Here is a 20,757-nt window from a genome sequence, read left to right as displayed (position 1 = left end):
CACAGTGGAGGGGCGCGGCTCGCTCCCTCTGTCCCCAGAGTTGTCGCAGGCAGTGCACACTCGCTTTCCTCATACAGGGGCATGCAGCCCGGGCGGCCTGCGGGGGACTCACTCCCCTGAGCTGCATGGGCGCGCAGAGAGACCCACCCGGTGCTTGGTCAAAGTTCAGCCCTCAGCTTGAGTTACAGTGTGGAGCTCTTACTGTCATGGCCCCAGCTCAATTCCCAGAGTTTATCCCTTGCCCTATTCACTGTAGCCACCCTCCAAAGGCAAACACCCTCTTTTCGTGGTTTGCCCCCATTGAGAAGACCAAACACAGGGCTCTAAAGGTGGCTGAGGCTTGTTCCCCTCCCCCCACCTCCACCATCTGCATGGGCAGCTCCTGGGCTGTGCTACCGGCAGACGGCTTTAAACCTGCGGCTTTAACTCGAGACTTTCCAAACCTGCCCTTTTTACCTTTGGAGCTTTCCACCATGACTGTGTTCCAAAAACTCTCTTAGAGTTTTACCAAGTTAAATAATAAAAGTTATTGAATATCTAGATACTTCCAAATAACATGAAATGCTGAAACATTAATTGCTAGGTGAATCTTAAGATTACTTACTTTTTGGCTTCTTATGAAGAGAGAAACTAAAAGATAATTTGGATTTGTCAATAAATGTCTTGAACTTTATTTAAAAAACATGTTTTAAAAAATTTAAATAATTGGGAACAAAAGCCTGTTTCTAGAGGTTATAAAATGCATTCACATATTTGCAAATCTGAAGAATGCTAGTTGACTACTCTTTTAGTTGTCACTAGAAATTAAGGTTTCTAAGGGCTAAGAATTGTAAATTAATCTAATAATCTACAAGAAAATAACGTTTTCAATAAAAAAGGTATAAAGTATGCAGATAGACATATATATGTATATACACAGTGTTGTTTTTTTTTGAGAGAAAGGAATTTTGATCTGAACTAAACTAGTTGTTTTAGGATGGGAAAGGAGAAAATCTGAATGCAAAAAGAAAAGTTGTAGGTTTATGGAAAAGGAATTCTAAGAAAGTAAATATGAAAAGTAAGCTGATGCAAAATTAGAGTTTTGTTTTTCTTCTCTGCTAAAAATGACAGTTTCTTGGATTATCAGTCTGCTACAGATACTGCAAAAAAGTTGCCCGCCTATAAAGCAAAGATTCTGTGTTTTCTGTTGTCTTAATCAGGTCCCTGATTACTTAAGAAAACTGAATCTCCTCAATAGTAAGAACTAAGTTTTGCTCATAATTATGTAAACTTCTGTATTTGCCTTTTATTGTCACTTTAGTTAAATGGGTAATTAACTATTGCTCCATAATGACTTATGATCCTATTTAGTTAAATGTCCAAATCTTCGATATGTTTTGACAAACTTTTCAGGGTTCTGGTATTCCAGTGGACCCCTGGAATGCCTCAAAGATTTGTTCTTTCTCTCTCTCTTTATAAGAGAAAAAAGTTAAACTAATCAGGCCTATATGATATACAAAATTACATGGCAGGTTTTGTCAAATAAATATGTTGTATTTTTATTACTAAATGAATATTCTAGAAATTATAATCTCCAAGAGTCTACAATATCCTGTTATACTATTTTCATTTGGTATCTTAAAATATTTTAGAGAAAAGCAAATTTCACTGTCCATTGCATTTTAATCAGATCTATAACCATGCAGCTTACGGTTTTTGTCATTTATAGGTAGTCCTTAGGTCTAATTTAAATAGCTACTCATAAGCTTGCTTCTAGAGGGATGATGTACCTGATATACCTCTCCATCACTCAGTCACAGAGATAGGTATTGTTAAAATCATAGAAGAACAGGCCCTGACCAGTGTGGCTCAGTTGGCTGGGTGTTGTCTCGGAAAGCGAAAGGTCACCAGTTTGATTTCTGGTCAGGACACAGGCCTGGGTTCCAGGTTGGATTTCAGGTTAGGTCCCCAGTCCAGCTGTGTGCAGGAGGCAACCAAACTCTGTTTCGGTCTCACATCAGTGTTTTTCTTCCTCTCTCTCTCCCTCTCTTTCCCTCTCTTTAAATAATAAATAAATAAAATCTAAAGTAATAAAAGAATAATAGAAAATAAAATCATGAAAGAACAAACATCCTGATAATCAGTTTGAGCACAAGTGGGTGGGGCCCTACCAGGTTCTTTTAACAAGCCATTCTTCTGTTTAAATTGATTCTGCTCTTTTTAAAAACACTGAAGGTGAGCCCTGGCTGGCGTGGCTCAGTGGATTGAGTGCTGGACTGCAAACCAAAGGGTTGCTGGTTCAATTCCCAATCAGGGCACATGCCTGGGTTGTGGGACAGGTCCCTGGTAGGAGGTGTGTAAGAGGTAACCACACACTGATGTTTCTCTCCCATTTTCTCTCTACCTCCCTGTCTCTCTAAAAATAAATAAATAAATAAAACTACCTATCAGAGTAGGGACATGAACAGCCATAGATATGTCCCATTAGTCAGACAGAATACTCATGCAAACTCTTAATGGATGTCAAGTTACTGATTATATACAACTAACAAAAGTAAGGCACAATTCACTTCTGGGCCTCCTTATCTTTAATTTATTAGTCTGTATTTTTAATATTCCACTCACTTTAAACCATCTCCTTTGTATATATAAAATTTAAGTAGCTTCCTTTAAATTTATTCAACCAAGTTAAAAGGGAAGCTCCCTAGTATTCCATCTACTTACCACCTAGGAAGATGGTTTTTGGCCAGTGGTTGGCAGGACTTATCTACTGGTGGGGAATGGGAGCCCATGAACACATGATTAAAAATCTTTCAATAACTTTAGGGATAATAGCCAATGAGACAACATATCAAAAGGAGGCCTTAAATCACAAGTGGCAAACATAGGCCCACCGGGCCGAATCCAGCCCTCCACCTTGTTTTATCCAGCCTGGCACCTTATTTCTACCCAGCAGCAGCACTGAGCTCTCGCTTAACTGTTAAGTAGTTACATTTGTACAGTCCTAAAGTTATATTTGGCCATTTGAAGGCAACCAGGAGGCTGATGTGCTCCCCACCCGCCCCCCACCCGCCTTAGACTCTGGCCACAGTTGTATTAGGTAACTGAATTGTTTTGGATTATATCCTTATGAACAGAGTGGTATCTGTGCACTGGCCAACTATTGCTCAAGAGCTGCAGACCAGGGCATTGGCATACTGGTAATGCAGGAGAATGGTGTCTAACCAGGGACATGTAAATATTTGCAGTCAGGTACAAATGTCAGAATGGGCAGGGTAGGACAAAATGGTGGCTGAACTACACTACAACCGGGAAAAGACGGCTGATGTCAAACCAGAGAGCCAAAAGGGTGGGCTTTGCCAAAGCGGATATCCGCATAGCAACCTGAGCCTGAGGAAAGCAACCAATGATATATTGCCACTTTGTTCAAAGGGGACCAATCCCCAGCTCCCATGAAGACAGCCAACCAAAATAAAACCCTGCCATATTCCCTGCTTGGGGGCGACTTCCCCAGGTCCCACTCTGTGGACCGGGGAACCTCACCCAGGCGCGCAAACCCCAATTAAGTTCTTTGTTCCCTGACTTTGTGGCTGATTGGCATTTCTTTCTCGGCGGAGCCTAAGAAAAACCTTTCACAAAGCAGTTCCATTCCTTAAGCCTCTAACCAGCAGCTGCGGGCTCTTTCATAATTCTCTACTGCAGGGTCAATACATGACTCTTCCACTACCTGTGATGCGGGCTGGCCAGGGGGCCCCTGGCCAGAGGAATGTATATTATTTTGGGAATGGATTGTAATTCCCTCCTTATCTCCTTTTGGGAGTGGCTTCTTGTCCTGTGACTGCTTCTTGACCTTTTCCATCTGCACGTACATACTGGTGTCATGTAGCTCCAGGCCACATGTGGGTTTGTGCAACCTGGACCTGGGCTGCCTTTGTCTGGGACCCTTTATAATGAACCTCAGACTGGAGTGGGTACAGTCTCTCTTGCACCAATCTGCCACCATCAGTGCGCTCCCCTATAATGTGAGTAATAAGTGTGCATCCATATCTGCTAGTCCTCCAGTGGGGTTGGTTTGTTGTTTTTTTTTTTTGAAATATCATAAATACTTAAGCAGCTCCCCAGTTTGGGGCTACTGTGCTACATCTTCCTTACATGGTTTGGCCAAGGTTATTGTCTAGGCAGCTAGAAAATGAATTTGGTCAATAATAGTCCTTACCAAGGCTTAGGAACTGCTACAAAGAAAGTGCCTCTGGCCATGTCTGTTAAAGGCTACAGCCAGATGCCTGAGTGCCAGAGATGGCAAAGGGCAACGTCAGCTACTGTTCAGAGCTCCTCAATATTACTGAACCATGGTAATGACTACCTGAATGGGGGTTAGACTGGCAACTTCCCCCAAGTCGAATAGAATGTCTTGCTAGAGAGTAAGATGTGTCCCAGTCAGGTAAAGTGGTCCCTGTTGATTCTGTTGAAATCTGGGCTCAAATGCTCTGTGGACAGCAACTGACACCAAGACAACCTTAGGTTACTTAGCATGGTCTTTTGTCACCTTGCTCACATTGCAGATGATCCCAGCAACTTCATCCCTTGTACAACATGCCTGATATTCACCTCCTGGACACAGCCCACGAAGCACACACAGTGTTCACTGAGATGATGCCATGGCACTTGTTATAATTAGAGGAAAGAACCACAGGGTCCATTGGGGACCTCAAAAAAGAGAGGACTTTGCCCTGAACTATAGATGTTGTAGAGATCCTCTAATGGAAAGTCCTTACCTTGGCTTTTCTGGCCTTGGAAGATTTTTTCCAAAAGTTCAATCTAAAGATTGCTTATAAAAAAATTTAGCAAAGCAGAGTTCAAAGTGCCTATGCAGTTAATTACTGTTCTTGCTGGACTTATACACATAATCAGACCAATTTTACTGAAACCAGACTTATTTTGCAAATAAATTAGTCTTAACTTGGCTATCTTTGGTAAAAATGAGGGTGATTTTTAGAGAGAAAAACTGTGTTTCAATAGAAGTGATGTTCATTGTCTTTTGAGTTTTGTTTTGTTTTCTATTTATAAAGTGGACTGGATTATGAATTCTTCTAGTTTCCTCCAATATCTCTCTGTGACTCTCCAAACATGCTTCCAATTTTTCTCCCATCCTTCGACTTGGATTGTTGAGAACTAAAACTGCCTTTTTCCTGCACCATGCAATTATAAACTGCAGCTACACTACATGCTCCCTAATAATCAAAACGATGATCATCATCATGGCTTAGGTGCCAGGGCATCGACCAATAAAATTTACTCTTTATTCCTTATCTCAGATTATGATATACATATCCTGGCCTGCTGCTACCCCTACCATTGCTATGGTCTCTGCTTGTAAAGTGAACACCCAGAGTGCCTTTGGTAAGACTCAGGGACCATTGTGGTTGAGGTGGGCACAGGAGATAGTAAGAGCCAGATAAGAAGGGCACAATGGTGGACAAATCTGACTCCATCTTGAAGCTAATCCTCCATCTTAATTTAATCTGGACCCAGTTGTCCTGTTAACTTCAAGACTGAGGAAGGAACAACAAAAGGGGGAAATGTGTAACCACAGAACCAGCTCAAAACAGTCCTATCCTGTTTAAGGAGATATTAAGCTGTTTTATAGAGACAACAGACTAAAACTGCAAGTCATGCAGCTGATGCATGCACAGAAAAGAACTTTGACTTCCAGCTGCACCCAAAACCAGTGGACCAAGACAAAACCAGAATCTGCAACACCTGGGCCCTTTCAGAAGCAGAAGGCCCGTTGTAAATGACACCCTTTACCCATAAATTGCCACTCTCCAAGGTCCTCCAACTGAAACTCACCTTGCTAGTGCTTCCACGTACCTGACCCCCTTAACTCCTTAAAAATCCTCCCCGAGGTCTAGATTAGGAAGTTCAGTTTTTTGAGCAGCTTCCCCTACTCCTTAGTGGCACTATTCATAAATAAAATAGCCAATCTTTCTTCACTGCAATTCTAGTGTTTTGTGTTTGGCTCTGCTGGTGCTCTGTAGCACATGTTAACTAAAGCCATGATGAATGAATTGAAAATACTGTCCTAATCTTCAATTCCCTGACAGCCAAAGCCAAGAGGAAAATGCAAGTGGCCATGTAGCTCTTAGAAAAGGCACCAGCTCAACAGAGTTTTCCAGGCTTAGCTTTTAGAAAAACATGCAAGCAGGTCTTTTGTTTGTTTCTAGTGGGGAAGAGGGGAATTGGGAGAAAGGGAAATAAATTTTTAAAGGAAACAAACCAACCAGTTTTTCAGATATAAATAACTAAATATAAAATAAATTTTAACTTTACAATTGTATATCAAGTTAATTTCTTTTAATTAACATATTTTGTGATTAACTTAGAAATGACCTAGGGTTAAATATTACTCTGCCTATTCAGAGTAAGTTTCATTTTTGAAGGACTGTAGAACTTTACTGATAGTGCTGCAAAGCCCACTTCACTTTAAGTTTTTCAAATAAAAATAGACCAAGCTGTTGGCAAGATTCATAGCTAGAATCCACTGATGGATTCCTTCCAAAATAACCATCCTATAAGGCCTTACCTCCTTGCTTTTGGGCTTAAGAAAAAAAAAGTTTATAAAGTAAATAAGTAAAACAAATACAAATTCATTTGATTTAAATATAGTTGTAAAAATTTTTAAAGCTTTTACATAGGAACACTCTAGGAAAAGAACTTGCAGAGAAAACCTTCTGTTGCTGCTTAACAGGCAGAAAAAATGTATTTGTAATGTCAAAAAAACTATTAACAATGCTAATTCTTTTTTTATTGTGGTAAAATATATGTAACATAAAAGTTACCATTTTAACCACTTTAAATTTACAGACGCATTGTGTGCAGCCATCACCAAGCTATTGGGCCCGCCCACAACTTCATTTGTTACCTCCCCACCACCCCCACACCCCCTTCAGGATGGCTCTAGTAGTGCTTAGCTGTCTTTAACCTCATCCTAAACTATTTCATTAGATTGCACTGTGACAGTTGTCGTATCAGTGTGCATTAAAAAAAAAACTTACCAAAACCAGTGAATTTTTGTGTAGCCATTTTTAATATTGAAGATGGAAGAAAATAAGCAACATGTTCTGCATATTGTGCTTTCTTATGTCAAGAAAGGTAAAAACACAACTGAGACACAAAAAAATATTTGTGCAGTATAGGAGAAGGGGCTGTGACTGACTGAATATGTCAAAAGTGGTTTGCAAAGTTTCTTGCTGGATTATCTCTCTCTGGGTAATGATGCTCCAGGGTCAAGTAGACCAGTTGAAGTTGATAGCAATCAAATAGAGACAATCATTGTTATACCATGTGGGAGATAGCTGACATACTCAAAATATTCAAATCAATAGTTACTGGTGAAAATTAAAAATGTTTCTTTTATTTTATGGAAAAAAACCACATAGTCTTTTTGGCCAACCCAGTATTTTTTTTTTTTTTAGTGCATCCATATGTTACATCTCATTGTCAGCACTAACAGCTCCGTATTGTTTTCCTAAATAACATTTGCTACTGGAGCTTCATATTTTCTTACCTTATACAAAAAGCATGTTGAGTAAATAAGAGCATTACCATCATGAATTTTCTATTCTAAGGTTTCCATGACATCAGTAACCAAATCCAATTTTTTAATAGCTATACTAATAACTGAAATCAGGTTACAAACTTGGATATTTCTTTTACAAATGAATACTGAAATGTATCCAGATATGTATAATATGATCACAAGCACTTCTTAAAAGTAAACTGTTAGGTGAATATTTTCCTATAAATTAATCCCATTATGGGAATCAATAATATAGGCAAAGGGCAAAGATGGGCCAAAGAGCAGGAAAAGAAGATATATGACAGATATTCCAGAGCCACAGATAATCAAAAGCATGCCCCATCATATAAATGCTTTGTATTTTGCTCTTCAGAGAAGAATCTTCTCAGTTCCTTGATAGGCATTTCTAGGTAATGACATATTAACCTGCCGTTAGCCTTAAACAAATGAATTATAAGAGTAGAGACTGGAATTGATAATAAGTAATTCACCTGTTTAATATCCACTACAACTAATTGGGGCAATTTGGCCTTGGCATCATATTTGGATTTTAATAAAAAGGTCTTCATTTCCAAGTCATTCCAAATTAGGAGATACTAATAAATCAGAGATTGCCTAAAGCAACATTTATTTGTTCCAGGAAGTATTTATTATGGCTTGACTGGAAGAGTGATATGATCTTTGTTCTTCTCAGTAGATCCCTCTAATAATCACTAAGATATGCCTGCTATAAACTGGGGGCAGGGATGATCCACACACACAGCCAACAGCTGACAATTCTTAGTCATGCAGTCTTTTTCAAGTTTAGAGGGCATCCACAGTTCAACTCATATACACAAAGCAAGAGTTACATCTTCATCATAAATTAAAACTACTGTAATTGAAAAATAAAAATGATTTACAAATTAAAACAAAAAAAGAGTTCACACTATACAGGAGAGCAATTAGCACAATCTTACCTTGAGGATCCCAGAATGGGTAGAATATACTTTTCTTTAAAAATTCAGGTCAGCCCCTTGTCCCCCAACCATACTGGAAAACCATTACCCACCTTTTTCCCCATTCCCACCTTCCCCAAAGTGGCTACAACAAATGCTTTTGCTTCCCCAGTCCCTTTTGTCTCATACCCCAAAATGAAAGAGCCCTGACGAATTCAGTACCAGTCTCTTCTTACCCTGCCAGGAAAGCTAAGGTGTAAGAGTTGTTCTTCGAAACGAATGCAGAGCGATGTGTCTGTGTCATCTTGCCTTGGGAAGGTTCTTCATTCTCTGAATCTGAGAGACGTGCAGGACACTGGCAGGAGAGAAAGAAAACAACACTGTCCATTTGGGGTTCCCATTGAATCTCTCATAACTGTTGTTTTAAATTTCGCTATTAACTGTCACTTCTATCTGAGCTACAAACTATGTTTATGTTTCCAGCTGCCCCCTGGAGATCCCTATCTGGACATCCCAAATGTAGCTCAAACTTAATAGATGCAAAATCAAACTCACTATGTATCTTCTCTAAGCCCCAATACCAATCCAGCCAGAAGCCTCAATGTCATCCATGACTCTTCTTTCCCTTTCTTTGAGGTGTAGAGGTTTTGAGTACTCTAGCACTAACAAATATTTTATTTCATTTACTGTTTATATCAGCTCTATTAAGAAGGGGTTATTAGCTGTCTGGAGCATCTGTCTCCAAGCTGCCTCCATGCTACTTCCACTCTACTCCACTCTGCTGATAAATGTCTCTCAGATCTGACTCTTTCCATGTATGCTCCATGGTCATCACCTTTCCTTACATTTTTATCATCTTCTGCCTGGAATATTGCAATAATCTACTTTCTAGTCTAAAGATTTTTTTTGGCCTTTTCCCCCTCCAATCCCCTCCATACTATCAAGCACACACACACACACACAGAATTCTGCTTAACTATTGGTGACTTCAGGATAAAGTCTAAACACCTCAGCATAATATGATAACCTTCAAAACTAGACTCAACTTTCGTTTATAGCTTTTCTCACACCAGTTCCCACACAGGGAACTCCTTGAGCTCTAGTACAGCCAAACTACTTTCTACTCTCCACATGTAACATTAAAGTCTTTTAAAACCTCTATTCTTTTGGACATGATATTCCCTTTGCCTAATATTTCCCCCCTTCCACATTCTTTGCCTATAATATATTCATTGGCCTTTCAGGTGCATCTTAAATGTCACTTTCTCTGAAAGGGCTCCCAAATCCCCTAGGGTCAGCTTTTTCCATCTTGTTGATACTCATTTACCTTTATTATGTGAATTTCTTTTTGAGTCTTTCAGTTTACATTTGAAGTTTCTTTTACATGTGCCTTTTGCATCCAACATACAGTAAGGAGATGAATCATGATTCAGTATGACAGTCTTCTTTTTAGAAAGAACAACTAATCACACTGAACTATAACTTCTTATTTAAGACTGTTTTCTGCCTTAGACAATAAACTCCGTGAGAACAAGTGACTATCTTTGCTTTAGGACTCCCAATACCATTAAAAAGCAGGTAAATAAAAAATGCCTAATTATCTGATGATTGACCAGTTATCTAGTGATTAAATGACTACCAATGTGAGTTATAAACAGAGGCATGAAAGGTGTCATCTTGTGGCTCAGAGTACCCTGTATTCCTTAAATGCTTTCTTATTCTCTGGGCTGACAGGCACATACATACTACAGGCTGTTTTTAATAGTTAGCCTTTGAGAAATAGTTGAAGATTATAGTTTATAAGGAGGCTTTCCAATTTTGTAGGGTACCACACCTTAAAGAACCCTGCTGTACAAACTGTTCACTGGAGAAGCTTTTTAACAGTACTAACCCGTTATCAAATTTTATAAAACATTCTCTTCTCAACTTGAGAAAAAGATTTGACATCTGTAGACTCAACAGGGAATAAATAATGGCAATTTCTATTTAGGAGTTTCCACATAATCAATTCGGTACCAAATAAAAGCATGTTCAAATCCCAGCTCTCTTACTTAGTTACCACGATCACTGTAGATTAACAACTAAAGATAAAATCTGAGTCTCAGTTTTCTCATCTATAAAATAAAGATTGGTCCACCTACCACAAAGATTGTGACAAACCATTAAAAGCACTTAGTACATTAACTAACAAGTACTAAGTAGTCAACAGAAGATAGACTTTATTTTTGTCTATTTAAATACTATTAATCTTTTAAGAAAAAACTTCAGCATTATAATAGATTTATACTAGGTTCCTTATAATTATTGAAAAATAAATTTACATTATTATAAATAATTATATAGATAGAAGTTACTCCTCATCCTTATATATTTCCACCCTGATAAACCTAGAACTTTAAGATAAAAAAATATTTACCTCTCATCTTTCCCTTTAGGTAAAAAAAAGCCTAAATAGCATGATGCATTCCTAAAATGGCATAAAACATGCATAATAAAATACTTAAGTGATATTTTTTTAATTCACCTAAAATAATTAAAAGAATGATAATACCCAGAGTTGTCAAGGAAGTGAGGAAATTAATACTTTCTTAACTATTGGTGAGAATATAACTATATAAGAACTTTCAGTACGTCAAATGAATAACAAGTACCAATAGTCTTAAAAGGACACTCTCCTTGACCTGGTCACTTCTGGTAATTTATTCAAAGGAACTAATCTCAGTGGAGGTTTAAGACAGCAGAATATCAACAGGAGATTAATTAACTTAATTAAATTAGTTCTACAGTAAAGAATACTAAGACGACTAAATAATGATGTGAGATTTTTCATTTACATGGAATGATATTCACAGTTTAACAGTTTATTTTAAAAGGTTTAAAACAGTATATATACTGTGTTACACTTTCTAAAAAGAAAAAATATATGCAGTATATATGCACTCAGAAAAGAAGTCTGGCAAAACATTTACTCAAACATTTATAAGGGTTATCTCTAGGTTGTGGGATGACAAGCAATTTATCACTTTCTGCTTTGTAATATTTGATACAACTAGAATTTATACCAAATTGTTTTCCAACAATTCACATTATTATTGATATTAATTGTACCTTAACAATTCATAAATTAAACATTGTGCCCATTTTATTTCTATTCTGAACAAGTAACATGATAATCTGATTCTGGAATAAACACTTTCCTTTCTCTACTTGAATTCAACTTGATAAATGTGTATCAAACACTTGTGATAATACGAGGCACTGTAAAAAAATTTTAAAGCAGCTATGACATTTCCTATACTCAAGAAACTTACAAATCCAATAGAGAAGTACAAACATACAAATCACCATAATGTAAGGGAGAATGAAATAAGTCCTGTAGCCCTGACTGGTATGGCTCAGTTGGTTGGGTGTTACCAGTTCATTCCAAGTCAGGGCACATGCCTAGGTTATGGGTTCAGTTCCTGGTTAGGCATATATGAGAGACTGAGGGACAACCAATCAATATTTCTCTCCCTCTTTTCCACCCTCCAAAAAAAAAAGTCCTGCAAAGTTGCAAAAGTAAGGGGAGGGAAGTTGAGAGGAGAGAGTGGATGATGAAAGTGAAGAAACAAGGGAGAAATCCCTATAGGTTCCAGGAACATGACAGGTTTTGAACTGGACATGAAAAGATGAATAGCCTTTCAATAGGTAAGTTGAATGACATTTCAATGAGATGAAAATGCAAGGATCAAAGACTCTAAGGAGGGAAAATACTGGGTATATATTTGGGGGCAAGCAAACAGCTACATTCTTTAAAGTTTTGGGATGTAAACAAGGGCAGAAATAGAAGCTAGAATAATACTAAGTATCTGAATGTTGGGGTGAAGAGTTCTCAGGGACTTGGGGTTTTGGGGGCATAAAGTGAAATATTCAGTCCAGCTCTAATCATAACATTCTCTATATAAAATACAATCCTTCACCTGGCTTCCCAGTGAAGTTTCCCTGAGCTTCTCTTTGGTCCCAGTTTGATTGCAGCCTTGGCTAAACTAAATGAAATTATCTGTTCAAAACCAAAAATTCTTAAGATATATTTAAAGCAAAGTTAGAGCCATTTAAAAGTCCTAAAAATATAAAAGCACAGGGAAAAGGGTGAAAAAATTACAAAAATCTAAAACTTTAAGTATTCATAGATCAAATTTTATTCAATGTGTTTTTACATGGGAAGTTTTCCTAACTGGCTATTACCAATAAAAAACCAGTCTGAGAATTTGTACTTACTGAATCCTTTTAAGATAAAAATTAGATTGATGCAATTGATTTCTATTTCAAAGATGGCAATTGTAAAAGAAAAAAAAATCATTAAAGCAATTTCCCAGTCCTGACATAAATTAATACTAGAGATAATTTCCTGGAGAAAATCTGGATCTGGCAAGGCCAAAAACAGCAGGTTTTTTCTATTAAAAAAAAAACTAAAGCAAAGGTAAGCGTGCTCCTGGGCTGTTTTGCAAGATAGCCTTAATGGACAGTGCTGCTGAGGTGAAGTCACAGGCAGAATTTCAGTCTTTAGAGACCACAGACCATAACTGGGGTTATTAGTCAGAACACATATTGAGTTGGCCAAAAAAGTCTGTTGTATTTTTTCCATAAAAGACATTTTTCATTTTCACCAATAACTTTATTGATTTGTATACTTTGAGTATGTCAGTTATATTCCGCTATTGCCTTCTAGTGAGTAGAGGCCAGGGGTGCTGCTAAACATCTTCCAATGCATAAGACAGCCCCATAGTAAAGAATTATTTGGCTAAAATGTCATTACTACCAAAAAACTTTGCAAACCACTTTTGACACGATCAGTCACAGCACCTTCTGTATACACTGCACAAATCTTTTGTGTTTCAGTTGTGTCTTACCTTTCTTAAAATAATAAAGCATTATATGCCAAACATTGTATATTTTCTTACATCCTCAATATTAAAATGGCTGCATAAAAATTCACCAATTTTGATAAGTTTTTTAAAAATGCACAGATATGACAGCTGTCACAAGACAATCAAATTAAATTGTTTTGAACGAAGTTAAAGACAACTAGGTACTACTAGAGCCATTGTACAGAAAAAAAAAATTTTTGACCAACCCAATACTATATTCACAAGACTACCATATATTTTATTCTGGTCTTCCTAACCAAATAATCTTCCCTGATAGTAATCTTTTTCCTTTTGTAGTTTTTTTTCCTTTTCCTGTAATCTTTTTCCTTTTTCCTTTCCCAATGAACAAAGCATTAAGAATAACAAGCATTTTATATTTGTTAAACGGAATCTTTTAGAAGGTTGAAACTGTATATAAAATGCAAGTGGTTGTTTTTAATAATAATTAAATAATTAAAATTATTATTATAGCTAGATTCAAAAAGCTCCACATGCCTGTTGAATACAATCAATCCAAGAGAGCTTAAATAATTTAACTTTCTGAAATTCAGAAAACGCCTTTACAAAGAGTACATCAAAAGCATAGAGCAATTAAATAATCTGGCTAAAGTTATACAGTCTGTTTTAATGCTGGGACCTATTTGAGACAGACTTCTGAACCAGAGATCCCCCCCCCCCATTCTGCTATATTGTCTGTCTTTATGTACAGTAAAGCTTTATTAACTCTGGTTAATTAGAAAGATAAATGAAATACTAACAAGATTGAATCACAAAATATTTTAAAAGATATAACTCTACAGATATGTTACGTACATACAGGACGCAATAAAAAGATGTACAATCCAGTAAGACTTACTAAGGGAAAAAAACCTCAATTGTAATGATCCATTTGAACTAATCAGTGGACTTTGAAAAAGTGCTTTCTTTTTTTGGAAGAGTTAATTAATTTATTTTTTAGACAGAGGGGTTCCTTCCCCTCTTTCCTTAGGAGAAAGAAAGGGAGAGAAACATCAGTGTGTGGTTGCCTCTTGCATGCCCCCCTACTGGGGATCTGGCCCACAACCCAGGCATGTGCCCTGACTGGGAAGCGAACCAGCAACCCTTTGGTTCACAGGCTGGCTCTCAATCCACTGAGCCACACCAGCCAGGGCCCAGAAGTGCTTTCTTATATCAGTTAAAATATACCACTTACAACCTTTTCCAGTAATTTACTCTTGAGCTTCAGTCGGTGACTATTACTGGTCTCCTAGTTCACCAACATAGGTTTTTCAGACACCTGTCACCTGGGCTAACTGCTGATTCTGAGGCAATTGTCCATCAAAAAAAGTGATCTACTTACACTCTCCAGATCTGTTTTCAGTACTAATGGCTCATCTCTTTTTTTTTGCTCATCCATTTTCCTTTTCCCTGTTTCTGTATCCTCTGGTAACAGCTTGTGAATTTGATCTTCAGAGGTTTTCTCCTCTTGTAATTTTTCTTCTTTCATCTAAAAATACAAATCACACCAAGACAATGGAGTTTTAGGCAACTATAGACTTAAAAACATTTTTCCTCAGTAGTGTATCAGAACAAACATCACATGGCAGTTTTGAGGCTATTTTTTTCAATTGGATATAAAGCCCTCTTAAGTATTAATTGTCAGCTTTTATTTGACTCTTGCTAAGCATATATTTCATGGCTTAAGATTTAACTGCTCTGCATTCTTGAGCAATATGAAACCATAAAAGCAAAGGTAATACACAATAAAAAAAATAAAAGTTTATTCACTTAGCTAAAAGAGGCTGAACCTAAAAACTTTCTTATTCTCATAAACCAGATATAAACATATTGGACCAGGAGAACAGCAGCAATGTAGGCTGTAGAGGGCTAGAGAAGCTGGCCTAAGCAAGACAGATGGGTCTGTAGGCCTAGTAGCAACAGTTCTAAAAAATGACTTTATCACAGTTCTAATGTCCTACAATTTATGCTATTATCTTGTGGTCCAGAGAATAGATCACGATACATGACCCACAAAGATATTTAAGGCAGAGGCATATGCTTCCTCATTTGGGGGAGGTAGCATGGCATTATGAAATTAAGATGCACTTTGGCCCTGGCCGCGTGACTCAGTTGGATCATTGTTCTGTGCATCTAAAAGTTGCTGGTTTGATTCTAGTCAGGGCACATGCCTAGGTTGCAGGTTCAGTCGCTGGGTAGGACATGTATGGGAGGCAACTGGTCAATGTTTCTCTGTCATATTAATGTATTTTTCTCTCTTTCTCCCTCTAAAAAACAATCAATAAAACATCTTCCAGTGAGGATTAAAACAAAAAAGATGGGTTTTGGAATGAAAACCTGGGTTTTAATGGTTCTGTAACTTATTTACCAGCTAGATGATCTTTGACAAATGAACCATCATATGCTCACCTACAAAACAGAGATAATGCTACGGAAACTTTGCAGATACTGTTATAAAAAGCAAATAATAAGTGTAAATGTTGTATCCTTACAGTGTATCAAGTTGCTTTTCCTAATCTCCTTTTTATTCTCTTTTCACTGCCCAGGATTTTAATAAAATTTAAATGACAATGTATATTAAAGCAATTACAGGTTACTAATATTTTTTATCATACTTGCAAGAAAATAAAGCTAAAGAACAAATAAATATTTTTCATTGGCTGATACCTTAGGGTTAAAAAAACAAAAAGCACAATAACAACAATAAAGATTTAGTCTTATCTTTCTAATTTCTATAGGTCCAATTCCTATAAACCTGAACTAGTCTTTAACAGACTGAGTCTAATTCACGAGGTTATGAATATTTAAAAAACACTATACACAGTGAAAGGACAGAAAACTCAGTTATTAACAACCACACCTAAAACAAAAGCAAACTACGCAGGCAACTAGATCAGGAGCGGAACCATAGAAATGGAGATCACATGGAGGGTTAGCAACAGGGGAGTGGCAGGAGGAAAGAAGGGGAGAAGGTACAGAGAATAAGTAGCATAGATGGTAGGTAGAAAATAGACAGGGGGGAGGGCAAGAGTAATATGAGAAATGTAGAAGCTAAAGAACTTGTGACACATGGACATGAACTAAAGGGGGGAATAGAGGGAGGGGGTGTGCAGGGTGGAGGAGGGGAAATGGGACAACTGTAATGGCATAATCAATAAAATATATTTTAAAAGATTTAAAAAATGAAAAAAAAACACTATACACAATGTTGTATCAGGAGGAGATTCAAATGAAATAACATGCTCCCAACTCTTCTCAAATCAAATGAGGGAAATAAGCAAATCCATATCCAGGGAAAAAGCAAACCTAAGTCTATGCTAACTGCTTACATGAAAGATCAGTATCTTTTGTGATCCTGTATGAGAAATTCTTCTTCAACAACTTAACCATCAGCTAGCCTCACAGAGGGGCATTTCACTTTTAGAGGATGGAAAGGCAGACCGGCACAAAAGAGAAAAGGTTTTAGCATCATAATAATTATCATTTACTCAACTTTTGTGTGTCAGGTGCTAAGCTAAGCACTATATATACATTATCTCATTTAAGAAAACAAAGGCTAAGAGTTAGGCTAATGTGTTCAAATTCACAGAGTCATAGCCCTAGAGCTGGAATCCAAATCTAGGTTTATCTCAGTGGTTCTCAATCAATGATTTTTGCCTCTCAGTACACATCTGGAATGTAATGTCTGGAGACACTTTTGGTTACAACTTAGGGGTGGAGTGTGTGTGGCATCTAGTGGCTAGAGGCCAAAGACTGCTACTAAACATCCTAAATGCAGAGGACAGCCCCCAATAATACATACACAGATGTTACAATTTTTAAAAAACTAAATATTAAATTTCCTTTTACATATTTTAGTGTTAATTTATTTAGTGCTTAATGATATTTACATACAGTGCCCTCTGGCTTTTCTATGCGCTTTAGAATGTATTCTTATGCTTCCTAATAATGCTGACCATTCCTCTCAAAGTTTTGACAAAAGGCTTGTGTTGCTAGCAAAACCACCTTTTCATTACAGTGCTAAGTCTCTGCTAACACAATAATAACAAAGCTAAAAATTTACACAACTGAAAAACCCATGTATCCATTTAAATCTTCACATGAGACTTCTAGTCATATGGAGGTGTAGGTAGACACACTGTGCTTCCTTGCACAACCAAAAGGATAACAACAATTCAAAAACAAAAACAACCAGAACCGACAGAAAATCAAATTGTATGGAAGTCCAACAACCAAGGAGTTAAAGAAGAAACACTCGTCCGGACCAGTAGGAGGGGTAGAGTCGGGCAGCCAGGCAGAGAGGACTCACCAGCAAGGCTGTGGCTGGAGGACCTGGCGAGGAGGTGAGTGGTGGAGCCGGTGGTTCCACATTCTCAGGCAGATAAACTGAGAGGAACAGCTGTGGAGCAAGACAGACCATACAACCCAGGGCGCCAGCACGGAAAAATAAAGCCTCAAACCTCTGATTGAAAACACCGGTGGGTGCTGAGCCGGCAGCAGGAGAAACTCCCAGCCAGACTCACAGGAGAGTTCGCTGGAGAGACCCACAGGGTATTAGAACATACACAAATCCACCCACCTGGGAATCAGCACCAGAAGGGCCCAATTTGATTGTGGGTAGCACAGAAAGTGACTAAAATCCTGCAGAGAGCAGAGCAAGTGCCATTGTTCCCTCTTGGACCCCTCCGCCATGGACTCCTCCCCCACAGTGTCACAACACAGGATGGGGGTTGCCCTGCCCTTATGAACACCTGAAGCTCTGCCCCTCACTAGGTGCTTCAAGACAAAAAAAAAAGGACCAAATGAAAGAACAGATCAAAGCTCCAGAAAAAATACAACTAAGCGACGAAGAAATAGCCAACCTATCATACACAGTTCAAAACATTAGTAATCAGGATGTTCACAGAATTGGTTGAATTTGGTCGCAAATTAGATGAAAAAAATGAAGGCTACGCTAAGTGAAATAACGGAAAATGTACAGGGAACCAATAGTGATGGAAAGGAAACTGGGACTCAAATAAATAAATGGAGTATACCAGAAGGAATAAAGAAACAACCAAACAGAAAAGAATGAAGAAACAAGAATTCAAAAAAATGAGGAGAGGCTTAGGAACCTCCAGGACATCTTTAAACGTTCCAACATCCGAATTACAGGGGTACCAGAAGGGGAACGGAAAGAGTGACAAGTGGAAAACTTATTTGAACAAATAATAAAGGAGAACTTCCCCAAACTGGCAAAGAAAATAGACTTCCAGGAAGTCCAGGAAGCTCAGAGAGTCCCAAAGAAGTTGGACCCAAGAAGGAACACACCAAGGCACATCATAATTACATTACCCAAGACTAAAATGAAGAAGAGAATCCTAGAAGCAGCAAGAGACAAGGAGATAGTTACCTACAAAGGAGTTCCCATCAGACTGTCAGCTGATTTCTCAAAAGAGACCTTACAGGCAAGAAGGGGCTGGAAAGAAGTAATCCGAGTCATGAAATCCAAAGACCTACATCCAAGATTTCTCTATCCAGCTAAGCTTTCATTTAGAATGGAAGGAAAGGTAAATAAAGTGCTTCCCAGATAAGGTCAAGTTCAAGGAGTTCATCATCACCAAGTCCTGGTGATGATGAAATGTTATTTTTTCATTTTATTATATGAAATGTTAAAGGGACTTGTCTAAAAAAAGAAGATAAAGAACATGTACAGTAAAATGACAGCAAATTCACAATTATTAACAACCACACCTAAAACTAAAACAGAAACAAACTAAGCAAACAACTAGAACAGGAACAGAACCACAGAAATGGAGATCACATGGAGGGTTATCCACAGTGGAGTAGAAGGAGGAGAGTGGGGAAAGGTACAGAGAATAAGTAGCATAGATGGTAGGTAGAAAATACACAGGGGGAGGGTGAGAATAGTGTGGGAAATGTAGACGCTAAAGAACTTATAAGTATGACACATGGACATGAACTAAAGGGGGTAAAGGGGGGGAATGTGGGTGGGAGAGGGTGTGCAGGATGGTGGGAATGAAGGGGAGAAAATGGGACAACTATAATGGCATAATCAATAAAATATATTTAAAAATAAATAAATCTTCACATGAATCATGTTATTGTTTTCTCTGTGCTGCGTTCTGTAGAAGTTTTTTGTTTTGGGTTTTTTTCCCCCACTTTTATAAGGACTTGAGAACTTGGTCTCTGGGAAAGAATTTTTATACTCAAGGAATATGCCTCTGAGAGTAGCATGCAAATTTGAGTAGGAAAGATCAATAGCTGCTGTTTATTAAACTCTTCTATGTTCTAGGCATTAAGTTTATAGAGTTTACCTTATTTAATCCTTAAGGGCTCTGTTTGTATCTATCATTATTATTTTATATACATAAAAATTAACACTCAGTGGTTATTTCCCGAAGTCACAGGGATTGAATTTTATAGCAAACCATTGGGTTCAGGGTGTCTCGACCTCAGCATTACTGACATTTTGGGCTGATAATTCTTTGGTATGGGGGTAGGGAGCTGAGCAGAGTCTCAGAAGAAGGCTTTTATGTATGAACACTGGTCCAGTCATTGCCTACAGAGGACAAGATAAGAAACTCTATAAAATGCATCTCAAAGACAGTCTGAAGTGAGAAAAGGGGAATCATATCTCTATTGACTCCTACACCTCTCAGTGACCAAAGTTTGCTCTTCATGGTGTTAAATGCCTCTCACGTTAGTTTGTACAACTTGAGTAAATTCCCATGGTAGGTACTGCAACTCCAACAACAGAGAAGTCCTAGAGCTAAAAGCAAGTAGCAAGCAGTTGGCCCCTGAACAAGGAGATTCCAAATTGTACCAAAGTGAAGCAGCCTACTACTGTAAGTGGAATGATTTGTGTTGCTTCCTTTTTTCAGGTGTAATTACTACAGAAAAACTGTTGACTTCTGTACATTAATCTCATAATTAGTCATACTACCAAGAGTACCATGAAAATTTTCCTGAAAATATTTTTACTTTGCCTTAATTTTTAAAAACAAACTTTTTTTTTAAAAAATCAAAGCATTATACACAGAAAAGTATACAAATAATAAATGTAAGACATGGTAAATTACATAAAATAAATATATCCACATAACCACTACCCAGGCCAAGAAATCGTACCCCTTGTACCTAACTCCTCACCCAAAAGTAATCACAGTCCCAGCTTCCAACATCTATTGGACCTATTTCTGAATTTCACATAATTGAAATCTTATATCTGTCTTAAAATAAGACAGATTTTTTTGTCTAAAAAAATCTTATATCTGCATAAAATCTGTCTTCGTTCAGTGAATATTCTAGTTGTGAGATTCATCCACATAGGTGCATATAGTTTGTTCTTTTCCAT

General features: G+C 37.6%; 1 protein-coding gene across 3 annotated transcripts in view; it reads right to left on the bottom strand.

Annotated features, from left to right (window-relative positions):
- The window catches only part of RNF169 (ring finger protein 169), an 80,344-nt gene that overhangs the window by 12,433 nt on the left and 47,154 nt on the right, over positions 1–20,757 (bottom strand). For all 3 annotated transcript variants that reach the window (XR_005082980.2, XM_037148649.2, XM_037148647.2), the window contains exons 3-4: positions 14,743–14,889; positions 8,733–8,851 (exon numbers count right to left, since the gene is read on the bottom strand). Coding sequence is in view for 2 of the 3 variants with exons in the window: in XM_037148649.2 (XP_037004544.2) it covers positions 8,733–8,851; positions 14,743–14,889 (266 nt within the window). In the remaining variant the exon portion in view is untranslated. The remainder of the gene's footprint in view (positions 1–8,732; positions 8,852–14,742; positions 14,890–20,757) is intronic.

The sequence above is a fragment of the Artibeus jamaicensis genome, unplaced genomic scaffold (genome assembly GCF_021234435.1).
Source record: "Artibeus jamaicensis isolate MK-2021 breed Jamaican fruit bat unplaced genomic scaffold, CSHL_Jam_final contig_64, whole genome shotgun sequence".
Taxonomy (NCBI): Eukaryota; Metazoa; Chordata; class Mammalia; order Chiroptera; family Phyllostomidae; genus Artibeus; species Artibeus jamaicensis.
The sequence above is the reverse complement of the archived record's forward strand: the minus strand, read 5'-3'. Positions and strand labels throughout refer to the sequence as shown.